We start from the raw sequence: 18,181 nt of genomic DNA, 5'->3' as shown, positions 1-18,181 counted from the left end.
CTGAATTGGAGTAATAACGAATGTCACGTGATGTGAGTTCCACCAATCAAATTACAAGGATCTGAATGTCTGTTATAGGTATCATTAGAAATGGTACGCGTGGGGGATGAGCTTGCAGGATGGATGGGAACAGTTGCTTGTTGAATCTCCAGTTTCAGGGGTGTAAATGCCGGGGGGAGGTGGAAGGGGAGGATATACCCTATGTTTGACCGGGGGCATTGGATCATTCCCCCCCCCCCCCCATTTTTGTGGTTAGAAACAAAAAATGCCGATTTTGATGTTAATTTCTAGCTTTCCAACACCCCGAATGTACTGTGACGAAAAATTGACATCACCGTAATTGAGCTTCAAGTGCACCGTCTAGTTGTAGTGTAAGCGCGCCAGTTTGCATAAGGTCTGCATTATTTTGTACACACTAAACAGCGCCCCCTAGTGTCATGTGGTTTCTCACCTTCGAATTACCACTACCGGGGAATTTTTGTATTTTTGTAAACCCCCCGTCCCCCCTCCCCCCCCCCCACCCCTCACCCCCTCCTCCCTCCCCCTCCCCCTCCCCCCCCCCCCCCGGCCACGGATTTGCGCCACTTTCCTGTTTGTGTGGTTATTTTCATCTAGTATATGATAGACAATATGCATTTCACATCAGACTGTTCAGATGTATAATAATTATGTGGGTTTGGTCAAATAAATATAACCGCACAAAATGGCGATACAACCATGGAGTTCCATGATACAAAAACAAGGTTTTTTCCGAGCACCATACGTAGGCTTTGCCGTATACAATGTAATCACGCCGTCAATAAGGAACCACTAGAAATGTCGCTGGTATTTTATTTTTTATCTTCTGGCAATACTTACAAATCTATTTAAAAAAGAAAAATTGTCCTGGTTTTTAAAAACTTTTAGCTAGACCAGGAAATTTTTTCCTTTTTTAAATAGATTTATATTTATTGTCAGAAGATATAAAATAAAATACCAGCTGCATTTCTAGTGGTTCCCTATTGACGGCGGAATTACACAATATCGGGAACTGTGACCAGAAACTGTGAAAATAATTCTCGTCAAAAGTGCGGGGCATGTACTTGCATTAAAGAAAATGCATTAGACCTTACAGCACGAAAAAAAGTAATCAGTTTGCATCCATTTCTGCAGAACCTCGTAGACAGAGGCGAAATAATTGACCTGGGCTTTTATGTTCGCTGTGTTATTTCATTATATATTCCAGAATGGCGCTGGCTAGTCCAACGCTTGATATGTTTTTCCGCATTATGCTTGCGGGGCGACAGAGCTAGTCAAGTTTATTTCAGCATCATGTATTTCTTCAATTCAATGGTTCCCTTGCATTTTAAGTTGAGTAGCGTCTAAATGCCACTTTAACTGCCGAGATGTGAAGGAAAAGACGTTCAATTGATGCTCATGTTTTTTGGTCTCTAATATCATCTTTACTTGCTATTTAACTTCATTAAATTTTTACCAGCGGTATTGTCACTCGTCCTCTAGAAGGTTTGACTACACCATAAAACCTATTTCGAGAATTTTTTATTTCTACTAGCTACGTACATGTTCTCCTGAGTAGCGTCTAAATGCCACTTCCACTGCAGAGATGCGAAGGAAAAGACGATGATGCTCACGTTTTGTAAGTCTGTTTTGGGGTATTTTTGTTTTCCAAACCCATCCTTTTAAATATCTCTTTTGATGTGAATGAACACATACGGCCTGTCATCTATATTTATATGTTTATTTAATCAATTTCGTGATCCAGGGTATGCCCAAACGGTTAAAAACTGGTTTCAATAAGCCATATTTACGAGTAATATTTACCCTTTGGGATTTAAATTTGAAAAACATCTGGTGTTATTGTCACTGATACGTTCTCTTTATTGATAAGCTAATCGATGTTGTTTGAATGGAACGTTCATTGCCTGGTTCTTTATTTGGCTTAATTTACCATTCAGATTGACTAATTTGAATAGAATGTCTTCCATGTGGCTTTTGTCGTCTTAATATATATTATTATTATTACACTGACTTCCTCGGAATGCTTGGCACCTTGAACTTTGAATTCTCCAGACCAAAGAATTCGTTGCTAAATCACATGATACGGGGCGTTACTTTAAGAGACGTTCAACACAAATAGTGTTCATAATGGGTGAAAATGGCACTAAAGCCCCTGTCACACGTTTGCGTATCCTAATTCCTTATGAGTTCCTTATCAAAAATTTTCAATACGCAGCCGTACGCTCAAAACGTCGAAATTTTTTGATTACTTTGACTTATGTGCGACGCACATCTAGCGTACAAGTAACGAATTCAGCGCATCCATTGCGTATGAGATGCGTATGAGCTGCGTATGCAGTGCACAACATTATTCTTCGGGCTGCGAATAGGTCAGTATGCAGTGCGCATGCCGAGCGTATTCCGGACGCACCCGACCTATGCCGACCGCATGCCTGACGCACTTCCGACGCAATACGTCGGCATTCGCTATGAGTTCGTTCAGCGTGCGTTGTATCTGCGCTGCAAGTACGCTATGTATATGTCCAATATAGGCGGCTCATATGCTGACGGGGTGCGTGCCGGGAGGTCAGCGTATTACCGCGTATGAACCGCTAAATCCCCCACGAACACATAGCGTACTCGTACCGCGCTCGACCGATGCGGGACCATTGATCTCCATATATACACAGTCTGTGTATATGGAGATCAATGTGCGGGACCGATGCGCTGCGTATTTTTAACTTATGACCTGCGTAACAGCGTACGCAGCGTAGTTTTGTGCATGTCCAAAACTATCCGGCGTACTGGGCCGTACCATGCGTATGCCTGCGTACATAAAACTTACACAAAACGATAGAGATGCATATGAGGTGCGTATTGTGCGTACGACTGCGTATGAAAAAAATGTCAATGCACAACTCATAAGGAATTAGGATACGCAGAAGTGTGACAGGGCCCAAAGATACCAGAGTTGGGGCTGCTATAAGGCTTGGGATGGGACGTTAAGCCGTAGGTCCCGTGTGTTGCATAAATGCACGTAAAAGAACCCAGTAAAATTATCGCTAAAGCCCCTGTCACACCTTTGCGTATCCTAATTCCTTATGAGTTCCTTATCAACAATTTTCAATACGCAGCCGTACGCTCAATAAACGATTAACGTCGAAATGTTTTGATCACTTTGACTTATGTGCGACGCACATCTAGCGTACAAGTAACGAATTCAGCGCATCCATTGCGTATGAGATGCGTATGAGTTGCGTATGCAGTGCACAACATTTTTTTTCGGGCTGCGAATAGGTCAGTATGCAGTGCGCATGCCGCGCGTATTCCGGACGCACCCGACTTATGCCGACCGCATGCTTGACGCACTTCTGAGCGTATTCCCGCCGCATTTCCGCCGCTCGCCGTCCAGCGTGCGTTGCATCTGCGCTGCAAGTACGCTATGTATACGTCCAATACAGGCGGCTCATATGCTGACGGGGTGCGTCACGAACACATAGCGTACTCGTAACGCACTCGACCGATGCGGGACCGATGCGCTGCGTATTTATAACTTATGACCTGCGTAACAGACCTGCCCAAAACTATCATGCGTACTGGCCCGTACCATGCGTATATCTGCGTACATAAAACCTACACAAAACGATAGAGATGCATATGAGGTGCATATTGTGCGTACGACTGCGTATGAAACAAATGTCAATGCGCAACTCATAAGGAATTAGGATACGCAGAAGTGTGACAGGGCCCTTAGAGAAGGGGTTTACCCCGGTGTTTCTGGCCTCCTGTATAAACTCCCACGCGAAGTATTTAGGAGAAGAACCAACCAAGAACCAAGAGTAAACGTACGTAAGAACGGACGTACGTTTGTAGGCCTGAAAAAAATAGCACGCACGCATGCGCGAACGTGCAATGAATGACTTAATAAGAATATCAGGCCATCTCGAGCTAGCTCGACCAATCACTGGGTTTAAGGGGTCACAAGGTCATACCGTGTCTGGGTTCTTAGCTCTATGCTTTTACATTACAATGGCGACGATCTTTTCGCGTGGTGAAGAAATGGAAGTTGTTGGAAACAATAGGTGTACATCGAATTCTTAAAATATGAACGGCATCACTTTCACGAGATTTTTTGTAGATGAAGGTTCATTCTTTCCTTTGATTACCTCAACATTTGGGAAACTTTCGTCGTTGTCGAAAAGAAAAACCCGGAAATTTCATCACGTAATTTTTAGTCGATTTGTCCCTGAAATAATTCCGTCAAAAAGGAATCGAAAGCCTTTTTTGAGACCAAAATACCTTGAAAGATGTATGCAGTAGGTCTTTAACTACCTTAAACAGCTTTGTTTGTGTTGATCGGTAAATTGTAATTTGGCATGAAAATTTTGAATTTTCTGAAGCCCTTTTGACAGCCATCATTCGCTGGCCTCGCGTTACTGTCAGTTGTGTGGACGAGCCACACGTTGTATTGAGAATGTGTCGCCAGGCTTTTCCCCTAGTCCAACCTGGGCTAGCTTCCTCCCCATACAATACAACAGCATTCTAAAGTTGGCATAAGTAAGCTTACAAAAATGTGTGTGCAGGTTGCTTTGTGTAACATAGTATATAATTATGTTTTACATACCCAGTTTAGAAGAAACTGTTTTCCTTACGTTTTCAACGTGTGGGCCCCAGTGTTTCTTCAATAATAACTCTACGCATTTACAACACTGCGCTTTTACAAGTATTACCAGCAACGTACACGTTCAATTGGGTAGGCATTACATTCACTGTGTGGAATACCGAACAGAGATCCACATAATCCAGGTAGAGGCGACGTTGTGCGGACGTGGGCAAGTCCACACAGTGTTTTCCCTTTTCTGGAAAACAGGTTTAGGGGCATTTTGGGGTTAGGTTTATCAGTGGCAAAATGAAGAGAAACACTAAAGGGAATCATAGGGGAAAAAATGGATTGAAAGAGTTTTTACAGTGAGAGTAAAAAAAAAAATTTTCAGAGGTTTTTCCTAACTACACGAAACCAAGGGAATGTCCACACTTGGTATGTAACGTAAACATGCGTGTGTACATGTAGAGGAAAACAGTGAGTGGCGCGTCGTCATTTCTTCTTTGATGTCTTTCCGCTTTACTCTGTTTTTTCTTCAGATTCAAATTGAAAGCATTGTTAAAGTCACCCAAATAAACGTCATTTCCATTCAACTACCGATTCTTCAGATCCGAATCATTTTCGTCCAGCTCTCCACGGCGTTCCAATAATGTCAACAAAGGTATCGAATGGGTACATTGTTCAGTGTTTGCAGACCTATGTAATTCGATAAATTCCAGTCCTGGGAGACTTATAATGAAATAAGAATCAGGGTACTTTGAAATGACTTTCTGAAGAGGAAGAAAATAATACAAAAAACCCTTGGAAAGGACGTGTCAACCAGACGATCACTGAAATTTGAAGCGTGCTCCTGAAAAAAAAGTCCACTGTTGAGTTTTAGATAATTTCCGCCATCAGTAAAATTTTCTCACTCTTTTTTTTCTTCATTTAAACCGTCATCTAATAAACCACGCATGTACATTAGTGCATCTATCAATTGATTCCCCCACTTCTCCCCCGGGTTGCCCGGGTCGTATGTCGGGGTTTGGTCACGTTATTTTTGTTTTATTTTAAAGGGAGAGTGCAACATTTGCTTTTGCTGCAGTTTTCAGAAATAAATGGATTGGGAGGATTAGTATGTTTTAGCAAATATTGTTTAACTGACTTGTTTCAAGTTTCGGGCTTGTATATGCTGAAAAAAAACCAAGAAAACCAATCATGTTCATGTAGTCTGGTTCCCTGACCCTACTTAAGATGAAACGGAGAATAAAAATGTAAAGAGTGGGGAATTGAAGTCAAAAATCAGTATGGCAGGCTTGTAGGCTACCCCTTCATATTATGTGTTATCGATTGCAATGAAAATGCGGAATAACTAAATATGAAAACTTTGGAACAGTTTTTGAAAAAAAGTTTTCTCTGGTCGGCCGACTACCGTTAGAAAAATACAGTTTTTCTTGAAAATGTCAGCACACCAGGAGCCACAATTTTACAGGAAGCTTTCCCTAACAATTCAGTAAGGTATTTCGTGATAATTTGATCATTTCGGTTTTTTTATGTTTGCAAATGTTGTATCTTCCCTTTAAGTGCCAGGATGGAAATTGTTGTATAAACTCACAAACATTTTTTTTTTCATCTGCGCACTAGAGATGGAAAGGCAATATGTTTAGTGCGCCCAGCTCATGTGTGTCGGAGATTGTCACTTACATTTCGCACAAGGGGTGGCGATTTTGTCACTTCAAAAGTGACAATCCCCACGTCTTGGGTGGGGCAGCCCGGGGAGGGGTGGTGGAGACAAAGGATTTAAACAAGGGAATTGAAATGGTTTGACCTGGACAGTCATACACACCTAACACATATCGAACAGAATTAAAGCGAAAAAAAACGAAACCCAAATGGCAGGACCAATCTTTGAATGAAGTGTTGCCTGTAGCACGTTCAAAATCTAGGATATGAACGCCCAGTCATTAAGCTTTCGTTTAGTACAAGAATCATTCAAATTACTCATGTACTTTTCAAGTTACGGAATGGTTGAATACAAACACCGTTCAAAGTTCTGTCCACGATCACAAAAAAGGTGCGTTGTTTCAGCAAAACAAAAATATTTCGCGCACATCCCTATGAGAATTGTTTTCGTTTTCTTGAGCTGAAAGAACGCTTACTTTTTTTGTGATCCGTGGACAGAACATTAAATGGTGTTTGTGTTAAAAAAATCCTTGAAAAGCACGTTTACTTAGTGATTTGAATTATTCTTGTACATGTATTTGCAGAAAGCTTGATGAATGGACTTTTATATCCTAGATTGAAAGTGCTACAGGCAGCATGTAACAACTGATAATGTAGTAACCAACGGATAACGTATCACCAACCGATAATGTATCACAAATTGACCGATATTGTATCACTAACCGATAATGTAGCAAAAATTTACTGATAGTGTAGTAAAATTTGTATCCAATAATGTATCACGTGTCGACGGATAATGTAACTACAAAATAACTGTATCCGATAATGTATCCCCACGGAACGGATACTGTATCAACCGATAAAGTATCAAAAAATCAATCGATAATGTATAAGTATGGGGAAAAGGTATACACAAATGTTTGTTTTATGTCCTGTATATCCCGCCCCACTTTTTGACCGGGGAGGGGGGTCTGGACTATTGGATCACCCCCCCCCCCCCCCATTATTTCGTATTTAGAGAAAAAGGGCAAATTTTGAGGTATTTTTCAAACTTTCCAACCACCGAAATGTATTAAATAGTACTGAGAAAGGGAGAAAGAGTACAAAAAGCTTGAAATGCGCTGATACATCTGTATCATGAACAGCACCCCCAGTGTCATGTGGTCTCCAGCCCCCCCCCCCCCCTCAGTTTTTGATTTTACACATGGAGCTATGGGCTCCGTGCACAAGTGCCCCTTCAACGGCCAGAAACGGAGAGTTGGGGGAGGACCTAGACTGGTCCCGGTCCATCCACTGCGTATTTTGAATTACGCAAAGTTATTGGGGGGAGGGAATAGTCTGTGAGAACATCGCAAGTTAAGTTGAACGTATGCGCGCGCCGACGTTGCCTGACGATCATGCGAAGACGCTGCGGCTAATAGCCTTGGCACATTCTGGAAGTGGTGTGGAACTTTGCGCGCGAACCAGTACAGTACAGTACGCACATGCTGTGTTCCGTCCATTGATCTCCAAACGTTCGCTCGTACCCCCCCCCCCCCCCCCCCGCCCTGCAAACAGGACCCTGGGATACTCTGATGAGCTTCACAATATCTTGTGAAGGAAGTGGCCTATGGCCTGTGTATAAAGCACTGGCTGCAGCTGTTTAAGACCGCAGTTAGCCAATGTGCGCAAATGCTATCCGAAAACTTCCCATAGAACTGCACTCGTTCCATACCGGATGTGATTTCTGTTTCCTTGCGGACCATGTGGACAAAATTCTGAGCGTCGCATTATGCCATCCGACTGTTCGTGATTCGAAACGGAGCCTGTGACGGGAATTGTAAATTTACAACACAGATTAGTTTTACAGAACTTCCTACATTATTACGCTTTTCAATGAAAAAAAAATCTCTAAACTGTAACAAAAGAGTAATGAATCAGTCTTAACGGCCTTTTCAAACCTTGCAGAGTCATGACCGTGATGACGCGCAGGTCACAGGTCACACAAAATCCAACCAATCAGAGCGTGAATTCATCAGAGTATTCCAGCGTCCTGTTTGCAGGGCGGGGGGTATGAGCGAACTCCATACGGAGATCAATGGTCCCGTACGTCCATGGTGCTCTCAAAAGTGGTAAAACGCGCCCTCTTGGTTAGAGCACGGAGCCCATACGGAGGCCAAGTGTCCGGAGAACAGAACTTGTCCACATTTCGGCGCGGATGTGCGAGTGCGGTTAACACCACCACCCCCCCCCCCCCGACATCAAAAGCTGGGTACACCACTAGCCTACGGGCCCACTTGGAAGTAGAGCTTCTCCAAACAAGAGCAACTTCCTCCCAAATTAAAAAAAAAAAATTCTTAATGATAAACTTTCCCGAGTGGGGACTCATCATAGTAAAGGCACTTATTAGACTTTAATTTATGTACAATATTTCCACCTTTTCCAAATATACTGATACATTATCGGTTGATTTTTGATACATTATCGGTTGATACAGTATCCGTTCCGAGGTGATACATTATCGGATACAGTTATTTTGTAGTTACATTATCCGTCGACACGTGATACATTATCGGATACAAATTTTACTACACTATCAGTCAATTTTTGCTACATTATCTGTTAGTGATACAATATCAGTCAATTTGTGATACATTATCGGTTGGTGATACATTATCCGTTGGTTACTACATTATCAGTTGTAACACAGCACTTCATTCAAAAAAATTGGTCCTGCCATTTGGGTTTCTTTTTTTTTCACTCACCCTGTGTTCAACAAATTGACGGGAAGTTCGGTTCATACTTCATGCAAATGCGAATCAAATTTGATGTCATGAGACATTCGCTGCAAAATTCGCCCGAGTTGAAACATTTTACTTCACCAACTTTTACGAATTCGCAGCGCAAATACTTCTCGCGTTCGCTTTCGCCTTCGCACCGGGTTTGAACCGACCGTACGGTAGCGCGAATCTCTCCCGTCTTAGGTTCCATCGTCAAAGTGCAAACCAACTGGGCTTGTATGCGATTTCGACACAGGTATATGTTGTTAAATATATGCCTTTTTAATTAAACAGTTTATAGGCCTACAGTTAAATACCAACGATGGTTTATACACGGTTATACACTTTATCATGCAAGACGCGTGCCAAGGTTTACGGACACATTTTGATAGTTAGGGCAAAATGCGCGTTCTGTGCATATCTTATTTACACATTGCACAATTATTAGTGCAACTTATGTTGATCGATGAACCACTTATAGTGTCGATTGACACCGAGGTGTTTTATTGTGCTTAAGCGTCATAAGAAGTATAACAGGCAGACTCGTTGTAACAGGTATACACGAGAAAAGACCCCTTCGGGTTAAGAATTCAGAATAGTTCAACACGGCTTCATCTTTCTGAGCACATCAAAGCAGTCTTTTCTAAAGCGCCTATTGGCGAGTCCGTAGATGAAAGGATTGACGACATTGTTGATGTACACAAACAACGTACAGTTGTACATGACCGACAGCACGTTGGGGTGAACGTCACCACCATTGGACTTGTGAAGAGCGACGGCGACATAAAGCCAGTAGGGTAGCCAGGTGACAAGGAACACAACACTGGTGACAAAGAGCATGCGTGTGGTCTTCCGCTGGAGTGTCATCGTTGTACCGGTAGGTTTGTCTCTGGCCTGGGGATTGGGGGTCCTCGGTTCGCGGTCATCCTCGTGGTTCTGTGATGCCGGGGCAGGGTTCCCCGTTGACGGGATTGCATCGGCGAGATTTCCCGGGGCATCTGTGGGATTTGTCGAGGGTCCGGCTAATTCAGTGGCTGAGACGACAAAGACGGACCTGGGTCCCGACCGGTCAGCTGTCAACGGTTCTTTGCTCGAGGAGGGCAGAGCTTGCGAGATGCTAACCCCCGTGACGACGGAGGCATCGTGTCGTCTGCTCTCGGCTTCAACCGTGACAGCCGTAGACCAACTAGTCCCTGGTCCATGTCGGCTTAGTACATTGACTTTGACGTGTTTCCGTATGGCTTGGTAGACTTTCCCGTAGCAAATCACGGCAGTGAACACAACGGTAAGATAGAGAAGCAACTGGAAGGTCAAGGAGACTTTTTGAGCTGTCACAGAAGGAGATAGCAAATTGATAGTGAATGGAATACACACAGCAGTGGCAGCGACGTACGAACCGAGGAAAATAAGCTTGGCCCAGCGGTGATTCAGCAGCCTCTTGCCCGATCGACAGACGCAGTCGTGTCGCTCTAGAGCGATGGCACCTGTCACAGTAATGGACGCAAGAACATTGACGGCGTCAAAGATCCTGATTGCGGTGAACACGCTTGGGAGTTCTCGCCCAAGGAGGACATAGATGAAGAAACCCAAACTGTAGATGCGACAGACACACACCATGAGATCAACCCAAGCCAGACCCATGATCAACACGTGGGTACTGGTCTTCTGCGGCTTGGACCAGTAGACTTTCAGGATCAAGCTGTTGCCTGATATGCCAACAATCATGACGGTCACGTAGAAGACGAGCTTTAGGATGGCGTTGATGGTCATACCGACATCAGGCCCGGCCGTTAGCGGCCCGTCATCTATCAGGTCCGTGCTCGCTGTTGGTGAGGCAAAGCTTGATGATGCGTTGTCCATACTTGCTTGAGGTCTAAGCTATAAGGCAATGTGATGTGAAGATTCCCGGGGAAATAAATGAACAGCCGTGCTATGTTATAGGGTAAAACGCAAAGCACGGAGCGGACACGAGTGGCTTTACTGTAAGTGCTTTTTTTAGTCGTGTTTGAACAAGCTATGGCACGTCGGCTCATTACGTTGTGTTATAATCACTTCTTCCCCGTTGCTGTTGTATAACAAGTACGGGCTTTGCGAAGGGCGTTGCTCCACGCTGACCTCACGTATCGCGTCGTACGTCGCCGTACAAAGAAAAATCGTCCAGGGTATGTGTTTTCGATGGTTGTACAAGTTGACAATATGTAGCTCTCAGGAGCGCCCTCAGTGCCGAGGGTTCACTATGTTTGCATTTTGCGAAGGGTCAGGCCCAAAGATCTTATAGGGCATATAAGATCATTTGGTCAGGCTTGGCGCTGGCGAGAACAGGCACTGTGAGGGCGGACCCAGAAAACAATTGGGGGGGGGGGCAAAGAGGGCCCACAAATGTACGGCGTGGAATTTTGATGCAATCTGAGGCAATTTCTGACCACTTTAACCATTTTCTTTTTTCGAGCAAAAGATGGTTGGTTTTTTTGAGGGGGCGGGGGGGGGGGGTGGGGCATGGCCCCCATTGCTCCCCCCCCCCCCCGATCCGCCCTTGAGGTCAGGTAGTGTGACGGCAGCACCGCGCGAGGCCGGGCACTACGCAAACATGCCATTGTGCAATGTAGCCTAAAGGACGATGCATCGGGCAGGGCAGGGCGCGACACCACGACGAAAAAAACGGAGCCATGATGTTTCGGTAGTGCCGTGCAGTCTTGTTCTATATTACAAGGGCGTCAATCGCTTCTTTAAAGTGTGTGGGGGACATACCTTGATCAGCACTAATGCGAGCGCGAAACCCTAACGGCGTGGGGTCTGGGACTCGATTAAGGGTCCTGGAAAAGATCATCATTTAAACATTATTTTCGAGTTTGGATTCATTGAATCAGCTATTCTGAGCTTATATTGACTTCAATTTTATTCGGGGATCGACGACAAAGTGGGAGGGGGGGGGACAAACGATATGATATCCTCCCACTTAAAAAAAAAATGGGGGGGGAACTTGTCCCCCCTACCCCCCACCGATTGACGCCCATGTATAATTATCGTAGAGAAGTGACGCAGTAAGTCGTTATTTGAACACCATACAAGGATTCAGTCTGGCTCTGTCGTGCCATCTACGGTACCAATTCACAGACAGACAATACGACAGATCTGGAAGCGCCAGAAAGATTAACTGACACAAATTCTCCATTGTAGTTTCTGGGTTTGTTATCAGTGGGCAGACCAAGTATTGAGAACAGTACAAACTGACCTTCAGAGGTCATATTTAAGCGGGAAATTAGTAACTCATTGCCAAGAAATTTTATTGCAAATAAAATACAAATTTGAGGCACAAAAGGGTACCCCATTTGTTTCATGCACAACTATTTATAGAAAGTATGTATCTGCAACGAAATACTCAACTTTATTTCATAGACCCCTAAATGTGGTAGGCGTATATCAGTACATGTATAGAGTTGTACGTTCACGAACGTGAAAAAAAGTCCAAATTGTAGTTAATAGTTTACACTTGCCGATAGAGGAGTAAGTTATTTTCTAAAATTATAAGAAGCAATCAACATGATATGATAGACATTCACATAATAAATGTAAAGCGATTTGAGATTAACAACTGCACTTTTCCCGATTGCAAAGCGCCTGCCATACCCAACTTTGCTCTTAAAAACAAAGGCATATACAACACTAACAAGCTAAAGGCTTGGCGATTTTCGTCTTTTTTATGTACAAAAAGTTCAAAATAATCTGATATAAGACAATTTAAATCAGATTTTTTTTTTACTTAATTTTTTTTTAACTTTCAACATAATTTTTTATTTAACTTTCAACATATTGATTTGCCAAAGAAAATTGTCTACATTTTCCCACACACCCTAACACCAACCAACAAGGAGTTTTCAGGTCCCTATAACACCCATCATCCATGATTACAATAGACTCTCACACAATAATTATAAAAGGAAATCGAATTGAGATTAACAGCTGCATTGTTCCCGATAGCAAAGCACCTACCATACCTAATTTGCACTAAACAAACAAAGGTATATACAACACTAACCAGGCTCGGCAAATTATAATTTTTTTTTTAATATATTTACAAAATATTCCAAACAATCTGATTTGATGAAAAAAAAAATCTGAATTTTTTTTTTAATATAATTCGGTTTTTTTTACTTTCAAAATACTGAATTGTCTAAAAGTTTTTCTAAATCGTCACACACACTCGTACCCTTACAGCCATCGGCACTGAACAGCAAGGAGTTTCCAGGCTCCGCAAAACTCAATTCAGTATTCAGAAATTTCCGAACAAAAATTAACATTGATAAATGCTTTTGAAAAAAAAATAAATATGCACTGTACCAGTGATTCACAAATAAGCATGACTTCATTTCATTCACTTGTATTTCCTAGTCAATCTCATTGGTACAAGGACACACCAATACTGAAGACACTTTAAAGGTGCATGGCTTGATTGATACGGTCCAGATACATTGTGTGTGGATATGAATGAAAAATATGTCAGTTATGGTACATGGTATGCCAAAAAAAAAAACATGTACCAGTGCAGTTCTCCCTGGGCATGTGTACCGTTTTTCATCAAAATGCTTCGAATTTAAAAACGACATCACCGAGCCTTGTGAAAGAATGTTTGATTGATGGTCCTTCACACAAGGCAGAGAATGTTATCTGATGCAATTCTGCCTTGCACCTTCAAACGTATTACATTTACATAAATTTAAATCTAAATGTTTATGCAGAAAAGTTAGAAGTGAGACTCTCAATTTGGAGCCCTAACAGTCCTGAATCCTCCAATTTTAATACGATTTTGCACACCCCCTAGGGAGTTAGGGTTACACCTTTAGATTGTTTAGGGACGACAACACCAACAAGAAAAACACTTATAGACAGTGGGCCGTGAGATTTGTATCCCTTTAGTTTTTAAGTTTAATGACCACCATTTGGGGTGGGGGTGAAAAATTGATAAAATGGGGCCCAATAACCTTCTAAGCAACATACTTTTTTTCACAGTCGCAAATGTTGCACATTAGCGACAACCGCTGCCCTAAAGTATCAGTTGACACCAAGTGTATGTTATTTTTTTTTAAAAGCCCTACAGTATCCAGTAACATCAAGTGTATGTTATAATTCAAAAATGTTTTTCGACCATTAACAATAACAAAGTATTTTATATTTCAGTTGAAATTTCATTCTGGAAACAATGTTTATTGCTTTTGATGGGAAATCCACATACAAAATGAAATAAAGAAGAAAACAAACAATATAGTTTCCTGTAATAAACATGATGTACATTTGTATTTACACTATTAATTTTATCTTGGGTAATTATGGAAAAGCTACATGTAAGTTGAGTCAATGCTGATGAAGAAGCGGTGTTTGAATGTGTTAACATCATCTTACACTTTGTCAGTAAGTGGCATCAGTTGATATAAATGATTCAAATGACTCTCAGTCAATTTATTTCGCCAAAAATAAGATTTTTTTCAAAAAAGTGATTAAAATCACTGATTAAAAAACAACTGTTTGATTCAAATCACGATGTAAATCAGTGATTTAAATCTATGATTTGAATCAGCCAACCCTGACACTAAGAAAGACACATTTAAGATATTCTGCCACATTTCCCATTACATTTTCGCAACGAGCAAAAGTACCCAGAGGTCGCAGGTTCCAATCCCGCACCAACAAATCAACTAAATATTTCATTGTGTGTAAAATACATAAACATATTTTAAAACTACAAAGCAAACTTTTCATTATTTTCATTAGTTTAATTACCCGAGTAATGATTACTTTAAGTTACACATTTGTAAAAAGTATAGAAAGTCGAACAAAATTCTGTTAGTTCTGTTAGTCTGTACAAAACATGATATTGTGGAACATTAATGCAAACTGACTAAAACCAAACTTAATATATACTGTTAGCGGTTAATATGTTAATCTGGTACTTACCTTGTGTTTAAACGCAGTACATAATTATAATGACTGCATCAACTCTAACTAAGCTCTTCCCTGCTATGCTGACCATTCCAAACAATTCCTGAACACTCAACAACTTTTTTATTCTGAAGAAGAGATATATGAGAGTTTCCAAACTCAACTCCCTCCCTACCCTCTAAATTTTTTTTAAAATATTCAAAACAACTTTGACTTATTTGATTTTAAACAAAGTAGTAAGATTAGACTGGAAACAGTCAAACCTGACTCCCAGCTAAGTATAATATTAAATCAGTCAGCACAACTACTATTTCTGCTCAGCACTAACTGGAAAATCTATTGTGAATGGGAATATCATCAACGGCTCTAAGAATTGGCTTGTGTTTTCCTGTAGTTACAAGATTTCCCTTCAGGTCTCAAGAAATAGAAAATTCACAGGGATGTAATTAGTGGGCTCTGACAGAAAGACTAGGGGAAAAGACTAGGATTGAGTCTGACTTGCTTCGCTGAAATCGGTGGTCTTTGTACCCTTACTGGACAGCGGGATGCCGCCTCGGGTACTGGAATCAAGACCGGTCCCGGACACCGCTCCACGGCGTTGGGCATCCCTCTTGCATGGGAACATTTCCCTCCAGACCTGGTGCACCTCTTTCTGTCTGGCGCAGAACAGGACGAAGATCATCAGCCCCTGTAGAGAGTTGCAGATGGCGAAGAGGACCTGGAAGGCAAAGCTGGCAGCCTGGATGACCGAGAGAAGCCCGAAGACCCAGGTCAGGCCCAGGAGGACCGAGATGGCCACGGCATTCTGGAGCCGGCGCAGCCTCTCCTGCCGGTGGCTCTTGTCCGAGGAACTCCCGATGGTCTTGCGGGCGCAGGTCAGCTTGCGGGTCACCAGCGTAAAAATGACAAAGTTGAAGAGGAGCACCAAGCCAATTGGAAGTATCTGGCCGTAGTAAATGGCATTACCAGGCTTCAGGAAGCAGCTTAAAGGGTTAAAAGGCAAGGGTTAAAGGTTACGCAAGTATTGGTGAAACTTGGATATAAACAAAATCTGGGTCAATGGAAGGTCCTCCCACACTTGGTTTGTGTGCACTGCTCAAAGTGCTTGTGACCAAGTTTTACCTGACTGCCGTGACCACCTAACAAAAAATCAAAATCTAATTGGTCATTATGCACAGCAGTGTGGTTGACGGGCAGGGAGGTTTCATTTAATATGTCAAAAGATTTGGGATTTTACAGGATGCTAACCAAACAGAGTCTCCGACTTGATTTCCACACCTGAGTGAATGTTTTCAAATTTTGGCAAGGCATTAATGAATAAACTACGTAGGACTTACGCAACAAATTTGTTGCGCAGCTTTGCAATAAAGTTGCAATCGATTTAACAAAACATAGTATAGCTAAGCAACGTTTTTAAGAAACTAAACGAGGATAATAACAGCATTTACGATGGCTGTTTGTGTATGATTTTGTTCGATCATGAAACATTCGTTGAATCACCTCAGCCCGCCATTTTGAAAATAATTTCGAATCGTGCAGCAACTCTAAAAGCTTGGTTACGAGTAAAAATAGCAATACATTTACTTCAAACACAAAGCTGTGAGTGTGTTGTATCAACCACGATAAGTTGTGCAATTACAGGCTCCACGAAGATCACAAATTGCTGGTCAAATAAGTCATTTTCAGTCGCTACGCCACAACTTACGTCACTTAAAATGATTGCACAAGTTACGCTTCAATTGGTTGCACAAGTTTTACGCACTATGAAACTTTCGTGAAATTGTCATAACTGACATGTTACACAGTGTGAAATTTTTGCGCAACTTGCGCAATAAATTGTGGCGCAAGTGGAATTATGCTATTTATGCTATTTCGTAAAGTTTCGTGATATCGACTGCCGGACACCGGTAACTTCACGCAAATGTCGTTTTCTACAGTTTTTTTGTGTGGACACTACTTTGGAGAGTTCTGTTGTACAGTGGAAATACATTTTTGTTGTTAAAGATAAGATGATGTTGTAGATTTTCCACAAAATTGTATGTCCAAAATGTTCAGCCCTCCCAAAATGTGTGATTTAGTTGGTAGGTGGGGGAAGGTGGCTAGGTTTGGTATCCAAATGGAGGAATATGAAAGTCAAGTACAAATACTTACTAATTCGGGTGCTCATACTGGGTGTAATCAGCAGCTAGAATAATGACGACAATCACCAATGGAAGACCTGAAAATCACAAGTGTAAAAAACAATATTGGCAAAATAAAACAACTGTTATTTGCACTATTTTGTATCACTTAAAGGACAACAAAAGTAGGAAAATAAATCACAATCAATCTTGCCACGAGTGTTTGCTGGAAAGATGCCATGTTGTAAAGGATCTACAACCTGCAGCTACAGTTCATCCCTTACTGATAATCGTCCAATGCACCAAGATCACATTTATTAGTTCATTATTAACAAAAAACTAGGGACAACGGGACACTGACGTTGACAAACTGGGAGACCGCCAACATATACAGTTTGATAGCTCAGTACTGTATTCCGTAAATCGGAGATTCGAACCCCACTCAAGTTATTCTTTGTTCAGCTAGGAATCTAAACAATGGCAAGTCTTACCCCAGGCTGCGATGGAGGCCTTGAGCAGGAAGTGACTGACGTTGGCGTTGAGCACACGGACAAAGAGAAGATACATATTGGTGGCTTCCACGGCCATCCAGGCAATGGACGCCAAGGTGAAGTAGTGGATCGAAACTGCCACAAAGGTGCAGCCTCCCCGGGAAGCTGTTGCCTCGATACCCACCAAGAACATGAAGTAGAGACCCAGCAGGGCAAAGCACAGGCTGATCAGGATCTGCTGGGGACGCTTAGTCCGAATTTTCCTTGTGACAGATTGAGAAAGGGACAAAACATCTTTCAAATCTAAGAGAGGAAGGTACCATCAGCCGGTACTTATTTGGCTGTACCTGAAATCTCTCATTGAGAACTACTGTCTAAGTCTTCAGCAATTACAACTGCATTTCAACATGCTGAGAATAAACCTAGCCACAGCTCTGGATGCCTGTTTGAGACACGGCTGTTGTGTCTCATTGCTAAGCCAATGTATGACATTGGAGATTTTAAATTCTCACCACAAAAGCGAGCATCGATGAGGGGTCAGCGCAGATTGGAAGATTTGGATATTCCGGTTTTTCAATGGGAATCAACTTCATTTTTCAAATATATCTGACATGC

General features: G+C 42.1%; 2 protein-coding genes across 3 annotated transcripts in view; both read right to left on the bottom strand.

Moving 5' to 3' along the window:
* Nucleotides 1-9,621: 9,621 nt before the first annotated feature.
* On the bottom strand, nucleotides 9,622-10,881 carry LOC119726407 (gastrin/cholecystokinin type B receptor-like). Its single transcript, XM_038198061.1, has one exon. It carries the CDS (start codon nucleotides 10,879-10,881, stop codon nucleotides 9,622-9,624), a length of 1,260 nt encoding a protein of 419 aa, XP_038053989.1.
* Nucleotides 10,882-12,280: 1,399 nt separating this feature from the next.
* The window catches only part of LOC119726669, a 43,765-nt gene continuing 37,864 nt past the window's right edge, over nucleotides 12,281-18,181 (bottom strand). For both annotated transcript variants that reach the window (XM_038198443.1, XM_038198444.1), the window contains 3 exons: nucleotides 17,567-17,829; nucleotides 17,107-17,173; nucleotides 12,281-15,938 (listed from right to left, as the gene is read on the bottom strand). In XM_038198443.1, the coding sequence (XP_038054371.1) occupies nucleotides 15,437-15,938; nucleotides 17,107-17,173; nucleotides 17,567-17,829 (832 nt within the window). In that variant the 3' untranslated portion in view covers nucleotides 12,281-15,436. The remainder of the gene's footprint in view (nucleotides 15,939-17,106; nucleotides 17,174-17,566; nucleotides 17,830-18,181) is intronic.

This window comes from Patiria miniata, unplaced genomic scaffold (assembly GCF_015706575.1).
Source record: "Patiria miniata isolate m_02_andy unplaced genomic scaffold, ASM1570657v1 HiC_scaffold_2, whole genome shotgun sequence".
Lineage (NCBI taxonomy): Eukaryota > Metazoa > Echinodermata > Asteroidea > Valvatida > Asterinidae > Patiria > Patiria miniata.
The sequence above is the reverse complement of the archived record's forward strand: the minus strand, read 5'-3'. Positions and strand labels throughout refer to the sequence as shown.